Source organism: Rhipicephalus sanguineus, chromosome 4 (assembly GCF_013339695.2).
Source record: "Rhipicephalus sanguineus isolate Rsan-2018 chromosome 4, BIME_Rsan_1.4, whole genome shotgun sequence".
Lineage (NCBI taxonomy): Eukaryota > Metazoa > Arthropoda > Arachnida > Ixodida > Ixodidae > Rhipicephalus > Rhipicephalus sanguineus.
In genome coordinates, this window is record NC_051179.1 from 64,011,214 (window position 1) to 64,038,691 (window position 27,478).

General features: G+C 45.9%; 1 protein-coding gene across 1 annotated transcript in view; it reads left to right on the forward strand.

The window, feature by feature from the left end:
• Positions 1–27,478, forward strand: part of LOC119391253 (scoloptoxin SSD14) — a 56,215-nt gene that overhangs the window by 17,575 nt on the left and 11,162 nt on the right. The window contains exons 3-9 of the mRNA XM_037658930.2: positions 8,044–8,166; positions 8,807–8,904; positions 12,280–12,475; positions 14,594–14,757; positions 21,390–21,594; positions 24,441–24,516; positions 26,745–26,938. Coding sequence (XP_037514858.1) covers positions 8,044–8,166; positions 8,807–8,904; positions 12,280–12,475; positions 14,594–14,757; positions 21,390–21,594; positions 24,441–24,516; positions 26,745–26,938 — 1,056 coding nt within the window. The remainder of the gene's footprint in view (positions 1–8,043; positions 8,167–8,806; positions 8,905–12,279; positions 12,476–14,593; positions 14,758–21,389; positions 21,595–24,440; positions 24,517–26,744; positions 26,939–27,478) is intronic.

Here is a 27,478-nt window from a genome sequence, read left to right on the forward strand (position 1 = left end):
CCAAGGTGGCCAAGATGAACGCAAGCGACGTGGGTGGCCTGCCGGCCTCAATTAGCGTAAGCATCGGCAAGCCGTACATGAGCACAGCCACATCGACGTAAGCGATGGCCTCGTTAATGGAAACAAAGGCACCTTGTGGTACATCGAGCGTGACGAACACGGGAACCTCTTGCGAATGTGGCTTCAATTTCCAACGTCCACGGTAGGACCATTGTCATTGCAGCCAGGACGAAACACATCACTACGGCAAACCCATCAACAGAATTGATATAGATGCCCGTGGTAATGCGAACCACCACAATCACAATATACACCAGAAAAATATCTCGTGTAAGAGGACACAGTTTCCCTTGACGCAAGCGCCATAACTATATATAAGTAACAAAGGGCCACATATCGCCCGGGTAGTCTACGGATACGATCAGCGCCAATCACTGAAGTTGGTCTACGTAGCACCTTCCAGGGCTGCTAGCCTCGACAGCTTATACTTCACCAAAAAGGGGACTGCGGGTTCAGGCATGTCGCCGGCTCTATCGACAGACAGTTTGTCGACATGACCCGGCTAGCAAATAGGCCTCTAGACACTGTCTTGGACAGGGCTACCATCTTCATTCTGTGCCAAAACCACAACAATCACCTCAGGCTTGCCGCTCTCAACGTACAGACTGTGCACGCGCACGTGTACGACCTCGAAAAAGACGCTCTGCTCACAGAAACTGGCGTGTTAATACTTCCTGAAACCTGCAGCGGTGAGCCCACTGTGTCGTCAGCAAGCGGCTTCATTGCAGGTGCGAAGGCGTGGGCACAAAAAAAAAAAAAAAAACACGGTGATGTCCAATTTCAACGCAGGCCGTATCCCACTTTGCCGGCCGCCAGACACAGGACACACGAAGACAAGCAGCGGAATCGGTGAGGTCTGCGTTGCGCACATTAGTTACAACAACAAAGACATTCCGCTCGCCGCTGTCTACCTGAGAATTCTCAAGAGCCCCTTCCACACATGCACACGGGTTCGTGAAACGTGCGTGCGTTCTCCATCATAAGGAAAAGTATAAGCACTACGTATCAGCTTAGCGCATCTGCTTTTGTTAATACCTATGTTGCTGTTGGCATCGTTCCGCTACTGTAAACAACTGGTTATATAACACATGTGCGACTCGTCAACATGTGTGTGTGCGTATACCATTGCACATATCTTTAGCGTTATTTCGTAACGTTTTGCTCAATGTTAAAAATTACGCGCCGGTCACCTACCCGCCTCACGCTTCGCATAACATTGATTCCCACGATGCGTGGTATCTGCCGAATTTTTTTTTCATCGTCCGTGTTTTCCCTATGTTTTGGTCGCCCAATGGCAATATCAATGTAATCATCTAGGTTTCCTTCAGTCTCGACTGCATCCACAGCGTCACGCAGGTGACACTGCCCCTCGCTCCTGCGGCACGACGGGAGGTAGTTTGGAAAGGAAACATTGAAGCCATCAGAAGAGCGCGAAGCATTGTGCTAGTGAGGCTGGAGAGCTACGCGAGCACAGCTTTTACCTTCGCCGCAGGGTCTGTCTGGCTGTGCCAGGTCCGGCAGCGTCGGCGACATCACGAGAAAAGTGCATGACTGATGCCGAATACCGAGTTTGGTCGGTTCAGTTAGCGTTCCTCTTCAGGGTCCACTCGACCTTATGTCCTTGTAACGCAATCATGCTCGCAGTAAAACAGCGCCGGCGAAAACAACAGACCAGACGAGAAGGACACGTAACACACCTCGTCTGGTGTGTTGTTTTCGTGGCGCTGTTTTACTGCGATTATGAACCAACTAGCCCAAAAGTACATCTTGGCAATCATGCTGCTTAAAGGGGTCCTGCGACACTTTTTAAGCGTGTAGTTTTCACCGCTTCTTCTCGAACTGGTAATGTACCGATATCGTCGCGCGAGTGCCAACACCAGAAACAAAGCCGTTACAATTTTATTTCAACGGAGAAACCACATTGTTTCTGGAATAGGGCGCCACACAGCGACTATTTTTGTTATGGGAAGTGACGCTTCATCACGTGGGAGTGACATCATTGTCCGTGCGTTTTGATTGGTTCGACGCGACCAGTCCCACGTAATATTCATATGGTTTTAGCTAGGCCATATGAATGAGTGCTAAAAACAATAAAACTTTCTTTTAAATTCTCCCAGGTAGAAATCATTTCTATTTCTAAATGACGTTTTTTCAGAACAACGAACACGACACTAGGAGCACTGTGCAACTAGGGGGATACTTCCCCTTGTTTCACCTTTTGCGGTGTTGTGTCGGACTAGGAGCGTCGTACACTCGGTGATCGTTCATCGCTCATAATTTGCTGCTTGGCCCTCTGTAGTGTAGTGCTATAGCCATGTAATGGCCTGCGTGCGTGGAGTACATGGTGCACGTTCGATGCGCAGTTGCTGGCTGCGCGAGCAACAGCAACATACCAGCAGGTGTATCGTTTCACCGGCTACCGACGAGCCATGAACGACGGCAAATGTAGCTACAGGCGCTTGGTCCTGCGAGCCAAGAAAGCCTTCCAACTCGCAAAGTGTGCTCTTTGCACTTCACTGCGAGCGCTTACGATGACGGAGCCGGACTGAAGGGCACAGTGGGCTATTGCTGCCGACGACTTCGTCCGGACACGGTGCCTAGCTGCGCTCTGCGGGGTGACCAGTGGCATGGCAGTGAGGATTACCAACCAACGCTTTCCGTGTCATCGGGCACTGGCGGTTCGTCCGGGTCCGCAGAGTCTTCCTCGCGTTGCGTGGGGCTCGGCGGCGCACTCTCGATTTGCAACGGCGTGTCCTCATATGGCACGACGTGCAATTCATCGCTCCGTCGTAAGAGCTCGCGCTCGAGTTCTGTCAGGTCGTCCATACTGTTACGTGTGGCGTCGGTGGCCGACGCGGACTCAGGGTGTAGCGTGGAGCTGAGTGGCGGGAGACGTACCGCAGGCCCAGGGATGTCCAGAACAGCAGGAAGCCGAGGCAGAGAGACCGGCGTTGAGGAAAACTTAACAGACGTTTATTTACAACATCTAGATGACAGGATCGTCAAAACGACATCTAGTCCGATCGATCCGTCCCGAGCAGACGCGCTGCTGCTTCTTAAATACTCTTCATTTCCAAGATAAGGGAAACTCCTTAACTAGAAATGTCCAATCACAAACGTGCATGCTTTTGAAGGGTCCGTCCCTCCGACACATAGGTCACCGCCCCCAGGATGGCCAGACAGGGACCACTTTACTCTCACTATCCACGTCCGACCAGTTCGGAAGAGAGGGGGGCAATGCCACTTCGGGGAACTGTCAACTTTTGACGAACAAAGGCACCAGCTTCCACCAAAAACACGCTCGTTGCAAACACGTGTTCCACGGAGGAGACCCGGCTGAAGGACTTGATTGCAGTCACCCTTGCAACATACAGCCGGCATTCCTCGCATACAGGAGAGGCCCGTGCGTAGCTGCCACCGTGCAGCCGAAGCGCCCAGTTGAGGGAAAGGCCTAGTGCGCTGCAGTTTTGACTGAACAAGTTGCGCCGCCCGCGGCGCGGCGCGTTTCTAGTCAGTCGCGGCTGAGAGCGGGTGCGTACGGGCGGAACCATAGCAGCTCGAAAGGACGAAGCTAATTCGCGGTCAAACAGGAGTGTAACTATGTATTGTGGCGTGTATCGCTGTCGCAACAGCTACAGAAACACTGTCGGTAAGCTGCCAAAAATAAAATTATATGGATTTATATGGAAGGCTCACGAGAACGAGCGATGACAGCGTCGGATAAGGGTGGTGCGACATGCGAGATAAACAGACGCTCTTAACTTTTAATGCTTTCCTTGCTATTACTGCGCATATTTGCTCGTTGTGATCGTAAACTCTGCCTTCTTTTAGCCCCGATGGAGGTCTTAGGCAGCTTGTGAAGCACCGAAACCGCATATGCAGTGCCCACTTTTTGCGCAATCATGAGAGAAGCTCGAAAGCCCTGCATTCTGCCTGTGTTCTGACGCGTTTTCTTGCGTGCTATGGGAAGGGTGACAGCGTGACCCTGCGACGAAGCGTTAAACATCTTGCTATCTAGAAGGGGACGCGGCGATGGCCAGAGCCAAGCGCATGATAGGTCTGCGCAGGATGTGTGCTCGCACTTGTTGACAAACATAGACAACGCGGCGACGAGCTTACACCATCCTCAGCGTCCACCCTTGCATCTGCACCTTGCTCCCACAATGTGCAATTGGTTCTAAGACAGCTGGGAAAATGTGCAGAAATCATCGAAAAGTCCGAAGGAACGAGCCAGCGTAAAAAAAAGCGAGAGGAACGAACGTTTTTTCTCTTGCTGCTTAGCGCGAACACCAACACATGCAGACTGATTAATAGCGAGAAGCCCTGGTGAATAGCGAGAACGGATGCAAAAGTCAAAGGTAGCTCTCCGCGTAATAGATGAGGGAAGAAAAAGCACAAGCCGAGCGTGCCGAGCGTTGGCGATGCTGCTGGATGGAGGCGCATCTTCGTCACAATGATTTTAATTTAATGTAAATAATAGAAGACCTTGATAAAACTTTGATAACCTGAATGCGGACGTCCTAGTCGACGCCCTTCACACACTTGCCACACACTTGCAACTGACTTCGAAGGGCCTTTTTGCTGACACAGTTTCCTCCCTGACGCCGCAAACATGATTAGCGGCGTAAAGATCACTGCCGTGAAGAAGATTGCTTTTATTTTAAATATCTTTCTACGTATTCAGTACAGCGGAATCCACATAATCGCGCGCGCTGCTCGTTCCGCAATGCCATTGCTCTGCTCCCACAGAGCGGCGTTCGCAGCATGAAACGACGGGATAACGCGCGCGGCCGCTACTCGCGGCGCTGACTGTCCTAGCGCAGCAGCGCCACCATACCAGCTGTCGAGGCCTTACAAACCCGTTTCCCGCAACGAAAAGGGGTCCAAGAAGCGGGAAGACTCGTTTTGGGACAGCTGGCCCAAGAACCTCGCTTCTGCTTTGTAAAAATACTCATTTTGACTAACGACAAAACGCGAGAGCATCTGCTAGCCGAAGCACATGGGTCGTCGTAACCATGGTAACGACGCCGTCAAAACAGTGGTAGCAACATAGTGTGTGAAGGCCACCTTGAGGCGACACTTCCGGTATGTCTCGATAAGACGCGCGAGGTGATTGGAAACGGACACCGACGTCAGCGGGTGAGTGAAATGTGCGAGGGAAAGTTTCTCGTCGTCGTCTGCTCGAGTTTTGAACTTTGAAGACTAATAACTTCACTTTTCGTGCACCGATTTGCATCATTCTTTTTGCATTCATCTCGGCTTTCATTACTAAACACATTCCAGTCCTAAAACAAGGCAGTTGCAAAAGTGTCGCAGGGCCCCTTTAAAGCGAACGATGCGGCGCTGGTGTTCTGCGCAACTGAAAGGACATTTCGATGGCCCCGCTGTGCGCACACGGTGTTTCATGAACATCTATGTTTTCGTGCGGTATCTAACTCGATAAATACTGCTGCATACATTAAACTGTCATTTCCAAGTCAGTCGAAGATCATAGTAGCGCGAAATCATTTTTCCTCGCCTACTCCAAGCCGCACCAGAAGCGCGGCAGCTTCCCCGATGCCTCGATGCCTCACTGGCAAGCGCCGCGGTGCGGAGGAGGAGTCGGCGATGCCCACCTCTGAAATTACGCTCTCTCCATGCAATTGGGACGGCCGGAGAGAAACCTGCCGGTGCGCAATCTCGGAGGCTATGGTACATGTAAGCATGTCCCGAAGAATGCGAGAGATGGCGCCACGCTGCCTCTAAGATTAGGGCGCCGTTTACTCGCCAGCTGCTGGCGTTCAAAAGACCGCAGGCTTGGCCCTCGCGTTGAAAAGAGCAAGCGTATGATGCCTTATCTGCTTTTGGAACGTCGCTATGCAAATAGTAAATAAAATGTCAACGCACAAGACGTTACAGCTTCAGTGATAGTGTGAACAAACAATAACAACTCTGAAGCAATATATATCGTAATTTGTTTGAACCGCACCTAGGATATGTAATGCGATCGTCTGTCAAAGACCCAACTTTCTTTTGACTGTCAAAGACCGAACTTTGAAAAACTTTTCGGTTTTTGATTGGTCACGTTGCATGACCTCAGTTGTTACGGATTGCCAAGTTTTCTCGCGAACCGAAAAACGATTAAAAAATTTTCGGTTTCACTCCGGAACGAAATAATAGATAAAGTTACGTTTTTGTTCCGGTCAGAAATATGGCATTTCTTTCGTTTTTCGTTTTTGGTTTTCGTTCCGTTCCGACACATTGATGAAGACACTTTCGCGACTTCTTAGTACTCCTGCGAAGTTGACAAGAAGCAGCGACAAGAAACAGAAGAAGTAATTTTTTATCAGCCAAGACGTTTTAACACAACTTAACCACATATTACAATCCTCCTTTCGGCGTAGTTCACTGGGATGTACTGTACTTAAGTGGCGAGCCAAGCGTCGGGAGCTAATAGAGGTTTTTAGCTTGTATAGAAGCTAAGCCCCTTTTCGTATACTTGAACAGCGCATACGGTATTCCGGTATGCGCAAAGAGGTTTACGGAATACTGGGTTACCGGACGATGGTATCGACATCTTGTGACACTTCGTGGTATCACAATTATGTACACATTTGTTTCTTTTGGTCTAGTGTATTCGATTGAAAAAACATCGAAAAGGCAGCTCATTCAGAATACGCTTGCGCAAGGAATTTACGCAAGCAGAGAAGTAGAATACGCTAGGTTTGCACAATAACAATGCTGTACTTGCCTGGTTCATCTCTGCCCCGCCATATGAGAACACCTATCAGGTGTCTAATGTTTACTGTTTACGGCTACGGTACCCCTCATAACGCTAGCTTAAAGAAGTTCGCGGACAAACTAAAGCTCTAATAACCGAGCGAGATATCATCGGCTCGGACAGTAATCTATGCATCTTAGAAATCTCACATTTGCCCATTAAATTTTGATAAGAGTTTACCTTCCGCTGAAGCAAGTAGAAATCGCGCGAAACCTGCGGTACTGCTGGGCCAACAATCTCATACTGTTGCGTTTATAGCATTAGGTAGGGAAGCTTAACACAATGCGTTGACGGGCTAGTTCGTGCAAGTCCATAGTGACATTTAGCGCAACAATACGATGCAAGAAGGGAGACAGGACAGTTGAGAGTAGCGCTGTGTCCTGGCGTCCTTCTTCTGTCGTTTTATCGCGCTAAAAGTTACTAAGGTAAGGAAGTGTACGCACACAAATTTCGTAGCGCCTTTAGAGATTCGTTGTAATTTTAGTATTTTACTTGGAGCAACCAGTGTTATGTTACCAGAAAGTTACTTCTTCTTGCGATAGCGTTTAGAGCATTCGAACCAAGACTTTCTGTGAATATGACCCCGATCTGCAATATGTTGAGTCGCATGCCATGTCTGCATCATGCTGCTATACTAACATCAATTCCAACATCAAGGAAGGAAGGCATGGGCACAACTAACGCAGCTTGGCCTACGTTGCCGAAGTCGCAGCGACTTGGAGATTCACAGTGCATATGGGCAACAGTGAACACTGAATCTCCGACTGACCTTTTGCCTGAAAAAGACAAACCAGTCATCACAGTCCTTCAGTCACTGTTCGCGTGTTCGTCGGCAAGTTGAAGTCAACATACACTCAGTCCGTACAACAGGTACAGTGTGTTCTATGCCCACTACTTGCGAGGCTTCAGTAGGCACGATGACACGACTGTCTACAGTGGAACATGATATGCCCGAGATCCTGAGTCGTGTACTATGGAACTCAGCAGTGTTGTTCAAGCTTACGTGTATCTTTTTTGCATGTTTCCTCCTTTCTATCTCCCTTTCGTTACCTCCCTTAATCCTCTTCCCCCAGCATAGGATAGCCAACCGGACGTGCGTCTGGTTGACCTCCCTACCGTTCCTTTTGTTCCTCTTCTCCTCCTCGTCCTCCTCTTATCTATATACTGAAATCAGGTATTTCGGCGCAAGAACTCACATGCCTGTTTGCATTTGTTTAACTCAGGAGCATCTATGCGAAGAACGGGAGCACCGTGGATGCAGCCATCGCCACTCTTCTGTGCATGGGAGTCGTCATACCTCACTCTATGGGCATTGGAGGAGGCTTCATAGCGACTATTTACAATGAGTACGAGAAAAAAAACGGTACACATATATGCATGCGATCTATATTTATTAATACTGTTGGAGGCCTGGTTTGGCAGAGGTGAGGAAAATATACGCTTTGACAGCTCGATACCAGAGAGTAGACCACCAATTATTGATTAGGAAAAACCGGTCTGCCGAGAGGGTGCGGATACATATGAGACAACTTGCCACCATTCCGCCGAGAAGCGGGGCAAAAATTTCCTTAATTTGTTAGCGAAACGCTCTTCCACCGTGGTGATAGTGAAAAGCACTGGACTCCTGGAGGAACGATCGAAATGACAGTAGAACGGCCGCCACATCAGTTTCTAGCACAATATGTGACTACTTTCTTGAGGCAACCATAAATAACAGACCTTGATGCCAATTTACGTACATTTATAGAGAGCTCTTGCTGCAATGGCTACAAGGTTAACTTTTTCCTCCGACATCCAATTGCGACTCTGAAAATAGGTGGATGTGTAAATAAAAAGGAATATGTATCAAGATTAAATGAATACGCTTCAACTTTCTCTCCACTTATACACTGAAAGCAGCAAAGCTTTGAAGGACGGCAAGTAACCGACAAGAGCTTCGCTTTTCAGAGACATTTGAAAGGAGTAATTGCAGTACATCCTTTCCAGGTCATCGCGAGAAGCACAAGTGTTGATCGCCAGAGAAACAGCCCCGGCAAATGCTAGCAGGGATATGTTCGTCAACAATACAGCACTAAGTAAATGGGGTAAGCTGCGCATAAGTTTCCTAATAACCGAGATAACGTCTGTGCACCAGACGACGTGATTGTTACACCACTGCAAAACTATTTTGAGTTCGGTTGAAGTGATGAAAAACGGAAGGCACGATAAACATGAGTAGTGACAACTCCACGCGACACTTAACGCGTGATTAAACGAGAGGAAGGATTGATGCAGTGGGAAAGAAAGAGAGGCACGCAAAATAAACTGTGCATCATTTCGACGTCAAGTCTGCAGGTGTTTTTGATGTTTCCATTACGTACCATATCTCGCTTAATATACGAGAATAAACCTAAAAAAAGATAAATGCGAATTTCGGGAATTATCGAACAATGCAGGGTGGAGGGATGCAGCCCTGTGTGCATTGAATTGTGTTAAGTGTACTAATACCATGTTTTTGTGCTACGTAGTATTCGTATAGGTTCTATGCGATGAAAAGTCACGGCAATAACGACAGGCGTGATGTATGAAGTTGGAGAGGTGCTTGTGCTTAAGTGATGGATTTTAAATGTGGTTGCCAAGGGTGTGTGCGTCTTGAATAATATGTGTTCAGAAGGTTGTGTTCTAGAAACCGCATATTAGTGAACAGTCTCTGATGTCATCACATTTATCCAAAGACAATGGTTCCTTAAGCAGCAGCGATATTACCTAATTTGGTCTAAGTAGGTATAACCTCGTTTCCGCTGTTCTCGAAAAATCTCGCGGAATAGCCTTGACAAGACAGGACAATTAGGCGAATGAGCTTCCTTTCTTTTTTTTTTCTTAGAAAAACATGTGAATAATGTATAGTTTGGAGTCCCAGTATCAATAAACCTGCGCCTCGGTGCCCAGGTGTTCAATACGTGATAGATTGTTCTCGAACTTTCTTTCATGATGTCCTAGGACTTACTTTATTCTTTTTCCTTTTTAATGGAGAGGGGGAGGGCAAGTTATAATATATTCCCCTAACTTACCCATAACGTACAATAATTGTAACATGTAAGAATCCTACACACGTTCCGTCGAGATGCAGCATAAATATTAGCTTCTGGAGCCGGAGCAGAGAACATGAGTGCAGGATAACATTCGTGGTCACTTGCCGCCATTCAACTAACATAGAGTGCGATGACTGGCCCCCGGAAGACAAGTTTCGTTTCATCACAGGATAGAGCCTACCACGTCTCCACGGATATGCACACGATGGTGGAAAAGCTCCATTACAGAAATATAGGCTTCGTGTTCCATGAAAAACTATATTTGAGAGTCTGAAAATATAGTTCTTCAAACATTACCGGGAGGCACGGATAAGGTTATTTAGTAATGAAGCGCACCTACAGCTCTACGCACGTGAAGAGTAGTAAGTTGTTCGGGGTAGTGTGCTAGCCTTTACTAATAAGGCTTCTCTAAACAATTATGGAAACGTGGTCAAATTTTTACGCAAATACCTATCATAACAACTAGGAGCACTTAGTTGGTGAAGTATAAAGTGGCATGCCTAAAAGAGGAGGAGGAAAGAACTCACGGGGTCCCTTATGCATTCGCCTGAGACGACTCGAAGGCGAAGGCCATCTTCTTCTTTCTCTTCTCAGTCGACGCATTCATCCTCCCCCGCCCACCTCCAAAATCTTTCTGCACCTAACGTGGTATTGCGCCACCTCCAGGATCGGAGGCGATACAAGGCTTCTGCACCTCATCTGATTTTGCACCGCTTCCGTGATCGGCCCACATTTGGCCAAGTGACAATGTCATGTGATGACGTTATCATGGGAAGCCATAGTGACGTGATTTTTGCGATCTGATTACGCCATACGGTGGCGTAACCACGTGACGATGATATTTCGAATCACTCGTGTTGACGCCTACGCTGAGAAACGGAGGTCGACGCTGACGGTCACTTTACGCGTTTGATGAGGCATCTAAGGCTTTCGTCTGAATAAGCTTTATTGAAGAGAAAGGGGAATGAGAGGAGGGATCAACGTTCAACATAATGCTGATTTCTTATGGCGCGCTACCAATCCATGTACCATTGTACGGATTCTTTCTACACCCCCTCTCTTGCCCCTATCCCCCCCCCCCCCCCCCCCAGTGCTGGGTAGCAAACCAGATGATAATATCTGGTTAATCTCCCGGCCTTCCTTTTTTCATCCTCTCTCTTGCAGCGCTAGACGCACACACGACGCCGTGCTGGTGCGGACCATGCGCGGTGGAATGAATACGTTGCAAGTATCTTAACGCGCTAGGCTTGCAAGCGGGAAATTGTCAAGGGTGTCCCATAGGCCCTGTGTACTTCTTTGGTCATTATGTAGTACTATTTTTAACCGTTGAAGAAACGAGAAGCGTGCAGTATGGCATTACTCCTGGGACTCCGCAGTACATTGAAGACACGCATGCAAGTGAGGCACACCGAGCTCGGCGTGCATCCTCTGCAAGCAAACTTTATCGAACCTAATGGGCACGGAAGAGAAATGTGGTGTACGCAGGTTAAACCTTCTGAATGAATCAACGTATTTAATTTCACCTGCGAAATACAAAAACAAAATCTAATAATTTGTTCCAGCCTTACAGAGGTTCAAACGCGCATTTATCATTTCGTATTTTATGTCTGTATGTTGCAATGGGCCAACCGAGGCACTAAAGCAAGCAGATTAAGGCATACGGATTACAATGTGGTGCTTCCAAGCTAGAGGTCCTGGGTACGAGTCAGAGGAAAACGTCACTTCATATTTATCATTCCCTTATCTTTATTCAATGAAGTTTACTTGTTATTGCGCCATTTTTCAACTATTTTTTGCCTTAAAGGACGCTCCTATCGCGGATGGATACCGCACGAATGCTTTTCCCGCATTTTGAAGTAAAGTGAGGCATCTAATGCTTAGGCATTAAAAGTAGTATACTGATGCAGCTCCCAACACACAAGGTATTTACCCGCGACGTGCATTTTCCAGGCGGCGCAGCTAGCCAGAGTCAAGGTTCTGCATAGCTTAGTATTAGAGATAACCGAAGAAGTGTCCTGGAGCTTTGACAGTAGATTTTCTGCAATTAAGGAGAGGTGTGGAGCTCTAGCGACGTGTGGAAAAGTAAGCGAAATGCACGGCGACATACTTGGTCTGTGGTTCATAGGTTACCGCCAATGAAGTTCGCCTTTTATTGGTGAATGCATTGCATGGGACAGATAATAATCCATAATGAAGTTCCCAGAGATGTTAGCCTGGTCTGTCGCCTGGCATGAAATTACTATATATTTAATTGCATGGAACATATGGTAAACCATTCGTTTTGTAAGACACTACTTAGTTCAACAGGATCCATAGACCATAGCTAAGAGTGAGCTTCAGTCAAAACTTCATCAATAGCTCTGTTAATAATTCTGCCTTTTATTTCAGGAGGCATGGCGGTGGCAGTACCAGGAGAGTTGCGTGGCTACGCTGAGCTTCACCGTCAATATGGCAAGTTAAATTGGAGCGAATTGTTTGAAGACGCCATTCTACTGGCGGAGTGTGGTTTTCCTGTTGGCCGTCACCTGGCAATGGCTCTGAAAGCAGGCGAGAACTTTTCGACCGCGCTGGCAAACGAAACAAGGTAATCCAATAAATAAAGTGGGATCAAATTACCCGTATTTTGTGCTTAGGCAACCTATATATGATATGAGTAGATGATATTTATGCACTGCTTTTCAATTCTTGAGCGGCTTTATGGGACGGGCCTGCGACGTGTACAATGATTTTGCAAGGACATTAAGTCGATTGCTTTTACAACTACTGCCCAAGTAAACGCTTTTTTCTTCAGTACTTTAGAATTCGAAATAGCGGAAAACGGATTTCGCATTTACACTCGTTTCCTCTTTCTTCCGCCTGTCTCATGTTCTCTGCGCTGGTAATTACCACTGGAAATATGTAAATGCTAATGAGACGCTAGCACCATTTCATGGCTGATTTGCCTCCTGGCGTTCTATTGTGTTGAGTGCTTAGTGCTGAGTGCGATTCTTGCTTCGTTCTGTTTATGAACAAGCAAAAAAATAATAAAAGGCTAACCAAAGTACCTGATATATATATATATATATATATATATATATATATATATATATATATATCAGGTACTTTATCAGGTACTTTTACATATGTGTGTGTGTGTGTGTGTGTGTGTGTGCGTGTGAAGGAAACAAGAGGACTTTTTTTAAGGGCTCGTTTTTCTTTGTTAGACACAATAGTAATGAGAACTAACAGACAATAATGCCAAGGAAAGTACAGGGGATGTCATTTGTCGAAATTAGGATATCAATGTGAGGGAAGTAAAGTGGACGACAACATAACTTGGTAGCCGCCAGGGACCGAACCTGCGACCTTCGAATAACGCGGCCGGAATAACGCGGCAAAGGCCTCTCCCACGAGTTGGAGAGGCAAAAGCCTCTCCAACTCGTGGGAGAGGCCTTTGCCTCTGCCACGAGACTGTCCCGGCCCTTGTGGTACTAAATTTCGTGACTGTGGCCCGCGAGCTGAGGTGTGTTTGAGACCCCTGGCGTAAGAGAACGCGGCCGCTGTAGCGAGCGAAGCGACCTTCGTGATGTGTATCCCTTCAACGCAAACTAAGCGGTGAAAGCGCGGCACGTACGAAGGTATGAGGCGTCTGCTCATTGCTATCAAAGTGCGCAATACGCACCGCAACGGTGCACGTCACTTGTAGACAGCGCAGCTCCCATTCGACCAAGAGGTGCCCACAAAAACTTTTGGATTATTTGTATGAAATGGAAGCGCCCGCGTTGGATTGGCGGTGACGATGGAAATGCTTGAAAGCATTTTAACTGACGTGTTCTAGCAAACTGCGCGGCAGACGGGACACAAAGAAGGAACGAAAGAGACAGACGAGCGCAGGCTGACGTGGCCATTCGGTGTCCTAAATATCTGCAAAAGTTGCTACGTAATATGAGCAACATATATTGCTAGCCAAATTTTACGTTAGGTCAGTTATGTCAAAAGTTTCATTAGAATAGAAGCTTCAGCGAGTTGGATAGTTGGAAAAGTGTGCGCTTCACGATGTTTTTGACGAAAGACGAATAGACATCCAGTCTACTTTTCTTCGTCTTTCACCAAAGCATCGTGAAACGTACATTTTTTCCAAGTATGAATATCAAAAGTAGCCAAGTAGCTAAGGCGAATATTTCCCTCCAACAGCCTGAAAAAGTAGTGAATCTGGCGCAAAGTAGCCAAACGTTGCAACCATGCTATGGATAGTACCAAGCAGACAACACGGTGCGCCGATGTAGCCATGACGTCTATTCCGTTGGTGATTGGCCTCGCGCTGTGCGGCTGCCGTAGAACATCGCGAAAATGAGACTCGGTCCCATTTTCCGAATGGCAAGAGAATCTTGATATGCGCGATGGAAAACGGCGCACGGCGAGCCGCCGTGCCGCTAGCGGGGCCGTGACTTTACATGTATTTTCGCAGATATTGAAACTACACTATTTATAAATTCATTCACCTGTACTCCAAAGAATGGCCTCGCTCTCGATATTACTTTCTTCGGCGATTGCTATTTTTCCTTCCGTGCGAATGTGATTGTTATTTTAAATTTTCATTCTATAGCTTGGCAAACTATTTGATATTTTTTCTTCATTTTGGTAATTATGGGTAATTTGGCCATACTATATGCTGCGCCTTTGTACCGTGCACTTCAGCAAGCGAACTTTCTTTTGTGTGCAGGCGAGCGTTCTTGAATAAAACGACAGGGAGAGTTCTTAAAGAAGGAGACACACTAATCCAGGAGGATCTGGCTAAAACCCTCAAAGAAGTGGCTCAGTATGGAGCAGACTACTTCTACAATGGAACGTTGGCCGAAGACATTGTCAAGACAGTAAAGAGGTGGGGTACGTATAGCAATTTCAATACCTGCATCGCACAAGAGGGGCCAGACAGAGAGCTTGCCTCCACATGAAGAAACGACAAAGGACTAATCAGGATCCGATATTAGAATCTTATGAGGATGCTATGACAAATACCAGCCAGGTGATAATGTATTGATGGAAGTAAGTAGCGCGAAAAGCAAGACGCCGCACACAGGGAGGAATGACAAGAACAAGCGCTGGCCATACCAACTGGCCCTGCTAACTATACTTTTGATAATGTATTGGTCTGGCCTCCAATATACCGACAAGATTTATGTGAAAAGTTCAGGCAGAACCCGTTATACTGTGTGGAGATTATTGTCAGACTAGCATTTAAGTGACTGTGAACTGAAAAAGCCTCCGCTAAAACATGTCATGTCTGAGTGGCGTAGTGAAGCCGTGCTCGTCCACACACGGTGACCTCTGAAAAACGCACTGTCATTCTCGGGTTTTGAGCAGCCGTTATCTTACTGAGCGACTGACTAAGGCTACCATAGACCGCAGAGATTTGTAACCGGCGCCCACTGCTCATGCACGTTTATGAATTTACTTTGCTTGTGGTCGATAGAATAAGTCTACAATAATGCCAGAATAACGCTTCTAAATTATGAGTGGCTATTCACAAAGTCTGTTCTTTTGTCGACGACACTTGGATGCCGCGACACTAGTCCTGGAGTTCGACGAAGGTAGTCGTTTCATAATTGCACTGAAAACGCCATTTATTGTTCGCAATTGTAGTTTGGTGTTAACAAGCAGCACCTCGCTGACGGCTTCGCATAACAGCGATTCTCAAAGTTCGTGGGATCTGCCAGAATTTCCTCAGCCTGTTTCTCATTCTTGTGAGAAGGCTCATTATAAGCGCACAAGTTTTGTCAATGATACAAGTTGTTTGTGCGGTCGGCTAGCTCAGCATCTGATCGCCGCGACTGAAGGGATTCCAGTACAGCGAGGGCCAGCAAGCAGACTATTTTAGTCGGCGTCGTTAGCACTAGAAACCTCTGAAGGTGATGATTGGCATTTACCTGAACTGAAAATTTTGTCGTTCAGCCACACTGCGTGCTGATGATTTGGCTAATCGTTGACGTTGGATTCTTGTCTGCATCAGCTGATGCATACAGTGACATGTCGTGCCAAAGAACGACATATGCACATATGCAAAGAGAAAACGATGACCCAGAAAGCATGGCACACAACTGTAGTACTGCAAACATGCACTGGTAGTCAGAGGAACCGAAGTCGCTTGTATGTGTAGAAAAATTGACAGTTTGCGAACTCTGGGGGGCGATCGGAGATCTGTTCGTTACGCTTGTTCGTTCTCCTGGGGAAGAACAAGCGTGCTGATTGGCTGAAGCGGGAGATGCCACTCAAGGCCGGGGGGTGTCGCCATTTCTTTTTTTTTTGCTTGATGTTTTCTTTTTTGGTGACGTCATATCGCGGCATAACGAGTGGGGTGATCGGAGATCTCTGTTCTGCGCCGTTCGTTCTGTACCCATTCTGGCGGCGTACGCGATTGGCCGAAGCCGGAAAAAACCACGTCTCTGAGGGGCGTAGCCATTTTTCGTTTTGCTTCATCTTTTATTTTTTGGTGACGTCATACCGCGTCATAACGAGCATGTCGTCTGCTACAAACGAACGGAGCGCGAGACCGTTCGCACGCGTTCTCTGGAGCGAACAAACGGCTTCGCACGGCATGATGCGGCGGTTGCGGCTGCCGCAACAGCTGATTTTGAGAAAATGGCGCTTGCGACGTGTGCTTCTCTTGCGGTTGGAGGTGCGAGATGCGTTTGAAGACATGAGCGAGTGCGGCGTCGCTTTCTGTTCTCGAAACGAACAGTGCGAACAAAATGAACGGGCCTGCCACTGGGCTGTGGTCTTACGCGCAGGGACTTAGTTCAAAAGCGCTACCAGCTACTGCCACGTGTCGTCCCGGTCCTCAGTCGTGAACGACGGCCCCAGTGGGCACGACGGCGTAGGTATCTATGGGTGCTCTTTTATAAAAGCAAGCAGAAGCTCCTTTTGACGATTCGACACCCGGGAGCCAAGCCAGACATTCCGGTGGGGCGACATCTTGAAAAACTGCGCCAACCGCTACTTTTCTCTTTTTTTTTTTCGCGTGCGCGACTTCACATAGCGAGCACGTTAGAAAAACTAACACCAATAAATATCAGCGCTCAAACCTATTGCTGTTTCAGAAACTGTTTGAGCTTGAAAAGAAAAACAATATCTTTTCGTATAACAACTGTATTAATAGAAGGCGAGAAACACTTCGTTTTGAAATATATGGTCCCCTTGCCGAGGACAAACGATGCGCGGCTACTTCCGGAAAGCTCGCCGCTCACCGCTTGACGATTGGCTGTCCTCTTCGTCTCGGCGGAAGAGAGCTGCGGACCGCCCACTTTTGTGACGTAACACCGCCAGAACGAACGCGGAACGAACAGAGATCTCCGATCCCCCCCCCCCCCCTGGTCTCAATTGTTGGTCTGCTTGTGTCGTATTGCGAAAACGATGGCAAAGTCCTCTAGAGTAGCTGGGATTGTCAAATTGACGAGCTATCCGTACCGGCAGCACTGTTATGTTTGGGATTAGTCGTCACAATGTTTTGTAGGTAATAAGTCTGACAGTTCATTGTTAAAGGAATTTCACCGAAGAATAAGGACGCGCTGGTGCGCATACGGTAGACAGTCTCAACCCATGACTTGCAAGTTGCCGTTGTCACTAAAGCAGAAAGTATACAACCGTTGCATTGTGCCATTTCTAACAAATGAAGCCTAGACAATTAAAAAAAAAAACGTCCCGAAGCACTTAAGGACCACGTAGCTTAAGAAGGAAAGAAAAATTATAGGCGTACCTTTAAAGGGGGCTTGCAACACTTTTTCAGATAATCGTCAAATGGCTTCATTAAAATAGCTTATTGCCTCACGAATCGACTGCCGCAAACATTTTTGGAAACCGTCAAGTACGAGAGGAGTTACATGGATTTGCCGCACGCTTAAAGAGCTTTCTCTCTCCTTTCGTACTAGCGAGCGCGCTGAACGCTACGCAGGGAGGGGGATGACAAGGGAGCACGAAGATGCGTCCCTTCGTCAGCGCGCGTCATGACCTTGAGCACTTTCTTTTCATGTCTTCTTCGAACGCGGCTTACTTTCAGCGTGATCGGGAGCGCGAGCGCGAGCGCGATCTATGCAGTGCAGCTCGCTATGTTGAAATGAGCCAACGGCCGTCGACTTGCGTATATGGGGCAGTGATTTGGGTATATGACATCATTTGTGGAGAGAAGAGGGAGAGATTTCTAGCTGGCTTTGAGAATTATTTGTAATTTCCAGGCCGCGCGCTGCGCTATAATGTTTGGCTCGCGTGTTCTCAGAAGCCTCGACTACTGATCACAAGCGCTTTCTGAGATGCTGAAAAAGTGTTGCGGGGTTCCTTTAGGAGAGAGGAAGACAGCGGAGTGGAGAAGAAAGAGAACGAACATGGGTAACCAATATCCATTAGATATTAAAAGAAAGAAATGGACATGGGCAGGTCATAATTTTCCACGCATGAAACGAAAACAGCTAGCGTAGGACATGGTGGGTTGCAAGGGAATCGGGTGCTTTCCTCCTGCTGAGGATGAAGACGACAGTGATCGTCCATGGTGGAGGGAGCGGTGAGCACTGACACGCATGTGGGTCCGTTTTCATAATATGCATGCATTTCATGGAAGCCTCGACGCAAGTGGAAATTCATGCTTTGCTTTGGTAGCGTTTGTACTCTGATCGCGAGTGGTGGGCAGCCTATGAACCAAAGAACCATTTGGCACCTTGGTAAATACATTTTCCTTGAATACTTTCATTGGACATTTCTCAAGAAAATGGAGTTATTTTGCTGGCCTAAGGAACATGAAGCGTATATATCCGAAGATGCTTAAAAAAATTGCAGCGAATTCTTGTTTTTACTCCGCGAAGGCACAAGACTATCTACGATGCCAAGATACGCTACAATAAAATACGTCTTAGTACGCCACTCAAAGTCCCCTCGCAACACTTCTCCAAGTAAACGTCGAGTTACTTCACTACCGGTGTTTATGTCCTCACGAGTACGTTGCTGCATTTTTTTTCTTCTCAAATCGGTCAAGTACGAGCGGAGTTACAAGGATATGTCGCACGCTTTCAGCACTCTTTCTCTTCTTTTGTCTCGACGAGAGCGCTGGAAGCTACGCAGACGGGGGGGGTGGGGGGTGGGAGGGAGACAAAGGGCCAGTCAGCTAGATCAGCGCGTGTGATGACGTTCAGGATTTTCTCTTCTTTTTTTCTTTTGAACTTGTTCGCACACTTATATAACGACACGTGCCCCGCCACGGTAATCTAGCGGTTATGGCGCCCGACTGCTGACCCGATGGTCGCGGGATCGAATCCCGGCCGCGGCGGCTGCATTTTCGATGGAGGCGAAAATGTTTGAGACCAGTGTACTTAGATTTGGGTGCACGTTAAAGAACCCCAGGTGATCGAAATTTCCGGAGCCCTCCACTATGGCGTCCCTCATAATCATATCGTGGTTTTGGGGCATTTAACCCCAGATATTATTATTATCATATAATAACAAGAACGTTATTTCATAATTCTAGCCAACTATGAAGTGCGCGGGCGCTACGTTTCGACACCCTTTGGCGGCCACGGCAATGATGTAGCGCAATAATGCTCAATGTGCGAAAGTCAGGCTACAGTGTCTAGTACACTATAGTTAGGCCGAGCTCTGTGAGTACGTCGTGCGCACCGGTTTTGTCCTGCGTCAGCTTGACCGACGGAAAGAAGCCAAATTCAATTATATAAACCCCGAACGATGTCTTCAAAGGCGTCTTGCTCGCGAGGCGCGTAAAAGAGACAAAGCGTGCAATGACAAGCTTACCTGTGCTATTGAAAACAACGACATACATAGGCAAGTACTGTCGCAGCAGGCTCATGGTGAATTCCCTTGGTTGAGCTGCAGCAGCTTTTCTTGCTCGGCGGCCGAGAAATTGAATTACACTAGTCGATGCGGGGCAACCTGCCCCACGACGGAGCATTCCGCGTTGATTCGCTTCATGGCGCTGGATTTAGCCGGAACTCCGACAAAGTGGTGTCGTCATTTCCGGTGCATTCGAGGGCCTCGATTGTTTTCGGCACTTTATGAAGTGTTGCCAACGCGGGCAACTGGATATGTGCGACACATATCCGGTTGCACCTTGCCGGACCGAGTTTACATTTCGCTGGTCGATCTGAATCGGGCCGCGCCTGATTTTGCCGCTCCGTCGTGGATTTACCGCAGCGCTCGAGATCTACCAGTGGAATTCACAATAACACAAAGCGAACACATAAGAGGACGACCGTTAATCGAGACTGGGAGTACTAAGATATTTACTTTTTCAGGGTTTCTTAAGAAAGAAACAACACGTCGATATTTTATTTATTGAACTCAAAACAAATAATATAAATATTATTAAGGATGTTTTCACGATCATGATATCAGCAAATGGCAGTGTTCTTTCGTATGCATAGTCGGTCTCTTAATCTACGTAGTTTGCTGAGAGGAGAGCGAGCGATTCTGCCCTATTTTTAAATCTAAATTGCAATACATTATTATTTGGCTCGCATGTTTACAGCAGCCTTGACTACTGGTCGCTGGGGTTTACTGACTATATTCACACGCACGTCGCAGCACATCAGTCATCAACTGCAAGTTACCCGTCCTCGAACACGAACCGTAACATTACAAGCCTAAATTTTTCCTCGGGCTGCCAGAGTTTGGAACGACCTGACGCACACTGCTGCTGCCGTAACAAGTCATTCCGAATTTTCGGACGTTGTGCAGAGAGAGAAGAAGAAGGAGATGTTTTAATGAGAAGAAGAAGGAGAGGAGAAGGAATGTAGGAATGGCAGGGAGGTGCAGACATGTATTTCACCATAGCACCTGCTTTTTTTGTTATCGTACAAACATGATAACCGCCCTTTACGTAATACACCAAACGGGGCCTTTAAGGTATTAAAATGAAATGAAATTAAAAGTCTTGCAGGGCCCTTTAAAGCTCTCGGTGAAAAGGTTAATGGAATTTGAACGAGGCACGGACAGCTTTTGAAAATCTGCCATGCACACAGCAATGAAGCTACTATATAGATTCTAGGTACATATCACATAACACAATAAACCAACGGGCGATCTTAAAAGAAAACGAGAGCATGCATGTACTAGCATGCACGTAAAAAAAAACAGAGCGAAAAAAACGGACAAACAAGAGACAAACAGCGCTGTGTTCGCTGTTTTTGCGCTGTCTTTTCACGACCATGATCAACCAACTAGCCCGAATTACCGCCCTTGTGAAGTTCATCACTACCATGCACTAGAAGAAATGTTATAAAATTATGATTCGATATTTTTAAAGCAGTCGCGTGTTCTACTGATGGGTCTATATTTAGCGAAATCCGTCATACTAATGTCACTCCAGATGGTATTTTCGTGACTAATGTGTTACTTAAGTGTTATGGTATTGTTAAGACGTTATTGCTTACTACATGACTTTGGTTGTTTACATTAAACGTAAAATTTCGCGTTCTAAATATGCGGTTATTGGGCTGCACTTCTTTTATTTCCTTTTTTTGAAGGAGGCATAATGACTGTAGATGACCTAAAGAACTATTCAGTCCAGTGGATGACACCTGTGAACACGACCTTTCAAGGCAACTACACGATGTTTTCACCACCACCCCCGGGGAGCGGTCCAGTGCTAAGTTATATCTTGAATATTATGGACATGTTTAGAACGACGGAGAAGCCGTGCCTGCCGGACAACGTCACTACTTTGCACAGGTGAAACGACATCATAGGAGAAAAACACATTTTGTTACTTGCGTTTTATTTCCGATGGTGACCCATTCGTTCAGCCGTGTCATTAGTGTTAGATTTCCTTTTTCTGGGCATATCGAGCAGTGCGTCCTTAGAACTCATATATATAAAAGACGCTCTCTCTTGACTGCGGATACGAATACATGGTAATGGTTATAGCTCCTGTCGAGTCACTGAATTAGGCGAAGTAGACAAGCTACTCGAGAAGGTCTACAAACATTTCAATTATAAAGAGCGGAGAAGTGCCGATGAATAAATGCACCGACGAAAGGAACGCAGATATGGAGAGGAAAGGCACTAAAAATCATCGCGCGAAACTCATCGGCAACTATCCGTTCTTCATGAGAGAAATGGCCCACGAACTAGCTCAATGGTTCGCGCTTCTGTAGTCTGCAAACAGGCTCCCCCTCTCCCCCAACCGGCTCTTCGTACTTGCACCTTCTGTTTAGAATTTGTGGGCGACTACAATACTATGATAAAGAAATCATAGAGACGCTTTGAACCAACGAAAGGATAAGTCTTGTTCTCGCACCTGCTGGCAGCATTGAAGTTTGCAATCTCACCGACAAGCAAGGACTACATCCACGAATTCGGGTATAGATAAACGTCCCACACTGCGAAAAATGCACCCGTATTTCCATTACGTACGTCACAAAACTTGTGTAAAAAGAATGGCGATGAATCTGGCGCCGTTAGGTAGGCGCGGCTAAGCACATCCATCATTCTGGCGACATGGCCAGCACGGCCGAGAATAACGACAGAAAGTCGCGTCAGTCTCGTTTAAGCTTACCAGTTTCATTTCAACTGAAGAGGCGCGAATTTTCATTCCAAGCGATTGTAGACCAAGTGAGGAACAAGTGATAGTTATCTGCTAAGCTTGCGGTGGTGAGGGGGGATATGTTGTGATAACCTCACTACCACCGACCGCATCCTTTGACAAGTTACCCTCATGGTACCCAGCATCTGTCTTGTATGAACTCTAGGCCACGAGTGTGTTCGCAAAAACCGGAGAGCCCACGTTGCCCGAGGGAGCATCAAAGGGCGCCGCATGAAGAATTAGACCATGAAACGCAAGGTCAAGGTGGAGTCCATATGTACGCCTACAGGCATTTCTTGCTTTGGCACCCAAAGATTCGTACACGATATGCTGCAACACAAAACAGGAGGAAGAGCTTACCCCATAAAGAAAGCGAAGAGTACTGGTAGGACAGGGGAGGGGGTGATGAGGGTATTGCTAGAAATGTGTTCCAAAATCTCCAAAAATTAGGGTATTGCGATATTTGCTCCCGGCCTTCATAATTGCTTTTTTTTAGCGGCCGACATCGCGCATTTCTTAATTCATTCATACCGCGTACATCGAGTGTAATTGTATTCTCGCACTAACGGCTGAAATTAACGACAGTGACCAGTGACGTCGTAACTCTTTCTTTGCTGCATATAGTGAACACAGTGGAAGTGGTATGCTTCAGTTTACATTATGTTCGGCGTTATTTCACTTTTCACTGCTTTATTGTGTTACTCTTAATTTTTTCCCTTTTTTCCCTCAAGTATCATTGCATAAATTTATTGGTTTACCTATTGTGTTATATCGTATTATTAACTTGTGTATTGTGCAATTTCATTTTAAGCTATTATTGTATCAATCGGAATGACCACTTCACTTGTACGAATAACCACTCCCCTCTGTAATGTCTATTGACCCTGAGGGTAACTAACTAACTAACTAACTAACTAACTAACTAACTAACTAACTAACTAACTAACTAACTAACTAACTAACTAACTAACTAACTAACTAACTAACTAACTAACTAACTAACTAACTAACTAACTAACGTTGCGTGTGCAAACGATATGCTTCCCTCGCGACGGTTCATGACAGCGATAAGCAGACGCAGCGATTATCGCTTGTGGCGCCGCTAGCAAAACGCGCGTCATTGCACAGCCACCACCATCGTCGCTGCCCTGTCGAGGCAGCGCACCCGGCCGAATGGTATGGTCGTTTGAACGCGGAACATTTTGGACCACTGCAATGCGGCTCGCAAACGGGCATGTCAGGTGGTATTTTATTGCATTTCGTGGGCATCTGTAGTAAGCGCAAAACACTCTAATACTTAATACATAGGAAGAAAGAAACTGTCCAATCGGACGTTTTGCAAACTGATGTACAACATTTCTCTTTGGAATTTTTAGCCCAGCTTCGCTGCCTCAAAAGTTAGGTAATCAAACGTGCCTAATTAGCCAATTAAGAAGAACACAAAACAGTGTGACGTACTCCAGTCAATAGTCAGCAACCTGCATTTGGCCGCATATATATATATATATATATATATATATATATATATATATATATATGTATGCATGCAACCATTACTATTCCTACTTCACATGCATAGGAAAGCCGCAAGAGCTGCAGTGAGCTGAACGAACGTTATGCAGAGGAGGCGCTGGCTATGCATATGGGCAATTTTGGATAACCTCCCTTAACCTTTGGCGCTTGTTTTCTTTGGTAAACTGGTACTTAAGGAGCTTTTTTTTAGGTTTTGGCAGTTAAAGTTTTCCACGCTGTTTGTTACAGGAACTGTGTGCTTGAAGGAACTGTAGAAAAATGGAGATGTGTAGCTTGAGCCCAATTAAGTACGCCGTTTCATTCTGTCGCGCGTGCACATATATTCTCATTTGCGGTCATTAGGCATACGAGAACGTTTGCCTCAGAAAGTGGGTTTATCCCCTCGCGCTTACGCTACAGAATTTCACTGCTCCAATATGTTATTGACAAGTAGAACAGAATTTTGTGCCCTGTCTTTCAGGTTTGCTGAATCATGCAAGTTTGGGTACGCAAAAAGAGCTCAGCTGGGTGACATGAGTTTCGTGAACTGCAGTGAGGTACGTGCGCGAGACAATCTGAGAACGTTAAGGTTCGAATTGGTGTGTAATTTATGGTTTCAAGGCAATATTACGTATCGATTAACAGTATATGTATATATATATATATATATATATATATATATATATATATAATATATATATAATATATATATATATATATATATATATATATATATATATATATATATATATATATATATATATATATATATATATATACTACAAAACAACCAGAAAAGATGTATTTTCTAAGCGGCTAATCAAGTGATGAAGTATAATTACGTCTGTTTACTTATTCCCGCTATGCTCCTTACATACTTTTTTACAGACTCTACTACTAACATGCAGCACAACATATAAAGGAGGCAGCGTTCTGATGCCGAAGGTTGCCTTCGACTAGTAATAGGAAAAGGGAAAAAAGTTGCAAGAAAACACACAAAGCGCATAACACTGAGAAGAAAAAAAAACCGAGCAATTCAGGAGAACGCTTGCGAAGACTTTTGGGGCTTCTGGACGTGGGCACGAGAAAAATATGCAGAAAATGCAGGAGCCTTTAGATTTAGAAAACTATCTGGCTGTTTTCTCCGGAAGCAGAGTAACTGACAGCGATAGCGAATATTAACATTGTGATCAGTGTACTCGTACTGAACATGGGTGTAACGTGTTGGAGCGGCGCAATGCGCAGAGCAGCTTCTGAGCATTTGGAACACCGCCCTGACAGCTATACTAGGGATTGTACAAAGCTGGTGTGACAAAGGGCGCTACGACTGGCATTGCAAACACTGCATTTTTTTATGCATAATATCACGCAGACAGAAACCCATCGACATTAGTCAGAACTTTGATACGTACAAGATCAGACCGACGTGTTCGGTCTTTTACTTTAGGACTCATGCATTGATAAGGCTTCTCCATAGAAATTGTGCTCTTCCAGTACGAGCGCGCACAATGCTCACGCCAGCATCGGAAGGCAGAATCCTGTCCTGATTCCGTCACTGAGCCGAGTGAGCGAAGTGTTTTGCCGCCAATTTCTTGGCTCGTCTATGGAGGTGCTATAACCATGCCTCCTCATTGAACAAACCGAGCTTTGAGCCTACAGGTTCGTGTGCAAACAACGATAATGCTAAGGAGCCTTGCGCGTCTACATAATTTTTCGATCGAAATAACAGTGCCAAACGAACAATGAATGAGGAACGAAGGTCCCTCGAGGGAAAAATTTGGCGGTGTCAACTAAAGAGTTAATGAAGATTGCACACGTAGTCGTTTGCTCAGAGAAGTTATGTTAGAAACCACTGCTTACATTGAATAAGCGTCAGCGGACGATAACATTGTTAGGTTAGAATAACAGAGAGCTGAGCTAGTAGGTAAGTATTCATTCTAAAAAAGACAGGGCGTGCAAACACGGACACAAGAAAGAAGTCAGGACACCACAAACACGAACTTGTGTTCGTGTTTGCACGCCCTGTCTTTTTAGAATGAATTGTGAGGTTATTACTGTTACCCTCCCTATCCACCAAAATGTTACGTGAGGAGAAAGACAGATAGAATATTCACACTGTTTTCTCAAAAGCCGGCTAGCCGGAGATCGTGATAAAAACTATTGCGCCAAAAGCCAAGACACTTCGTTGTCGTTGTCATTGCAGTCACATGATTTCTCAAGAATTTGCTGATGCTACCGTGATAAATTAAACAGACCTATACGACGCGTTTCAAGCTGTTTTGTATAAGTTGCGTGATACTTCATGCTGTCAGACAGATTTACTGGCATGGATGGATGAAAGTTCAACCATGCAGCTAAGTATGCTTTAAACTCAAAGCGTTTCAAACATAATTGGTTTAAAACGTTAAAATTAACATCAACTTATTGTTACGATCAACCAGACCAATTAAGAATGGTACCGTTACATGCGACATTAATACCCAAAACTTACATTTTACGAATGGGCCTAAAAAGTGAGACTGAAGTGAGGCAGTGACGTGAACAGGTGGCATGGATATTAATGTTTATATAGTGTTTTTTGACCCAGCGGCGTGTATTTTCCTCAACTTTGTGCCATATACAGAAAATACTAAAGAAAATGATTATAGGCCGAACATGAACTTCCCTCTTTCATCGATAAAGGAAAATGGGCAAAGAAGAATACATACTTACTGCGTTAATAGACGTCGCAACACTCGACGGGCCAACATATCATGACATGCTCTTTTTCTTCGTATTTAAACAGCTCGTTGCAAATATGACGTCTCGAGATTTCGCCGCACAAGCGAAGGCTAAGATCAACGACTCTTGCACGTACAACGACCCGAAATACTACGGCTTTGTGAATGAGACTGCGCAGAAGGATACAGGAACTGCCCATGTAACCTTGTACGGCAGTGATGGCATCGCCATTTCGGTTTCCAGCACCATCAACTATTAGCAAGTATCATCTTTTATTTATGTACTTTTCTGGTGGAAGAAGAAGGTTTATATACCAAAAGTAATCGCTTTTATATCGATTTGTCACGAGTGTAAAAGCTTCAACTCTCTTTATATAGGTTTGGCAGTTAAAATACACGGAACACAGATGCATGAGCACAAACCCGCATAAACACCCGCATAAACACACAATAGGTATTCAGGTCATTGTACACAAATTGTACACCTCATAGACCTACGCTTCATTATTTGCTAAGATATAGTTCACATTTGCTTCTCTTGCAACGCATTTTTATTCGAAACGACAAATGAATACATTTAGTACATAGAGAAATTGTAAATGATAGAATATACTGTACTGTTTAACGCGAAAGCGATAAAGCGTCTTTGCTGCAGATATTCTGGTGTCGGCGTCGTAGGTTGTCAGCGAGAAATCGGCGTTTCCCGTGACCTATAAAAATCGCAAATGATGCAAATAATAAAATTCCGAAATGATGCAAAGCGGGGGTTCAAGGCAGAAGTGATACCAGGCCTTCTGCG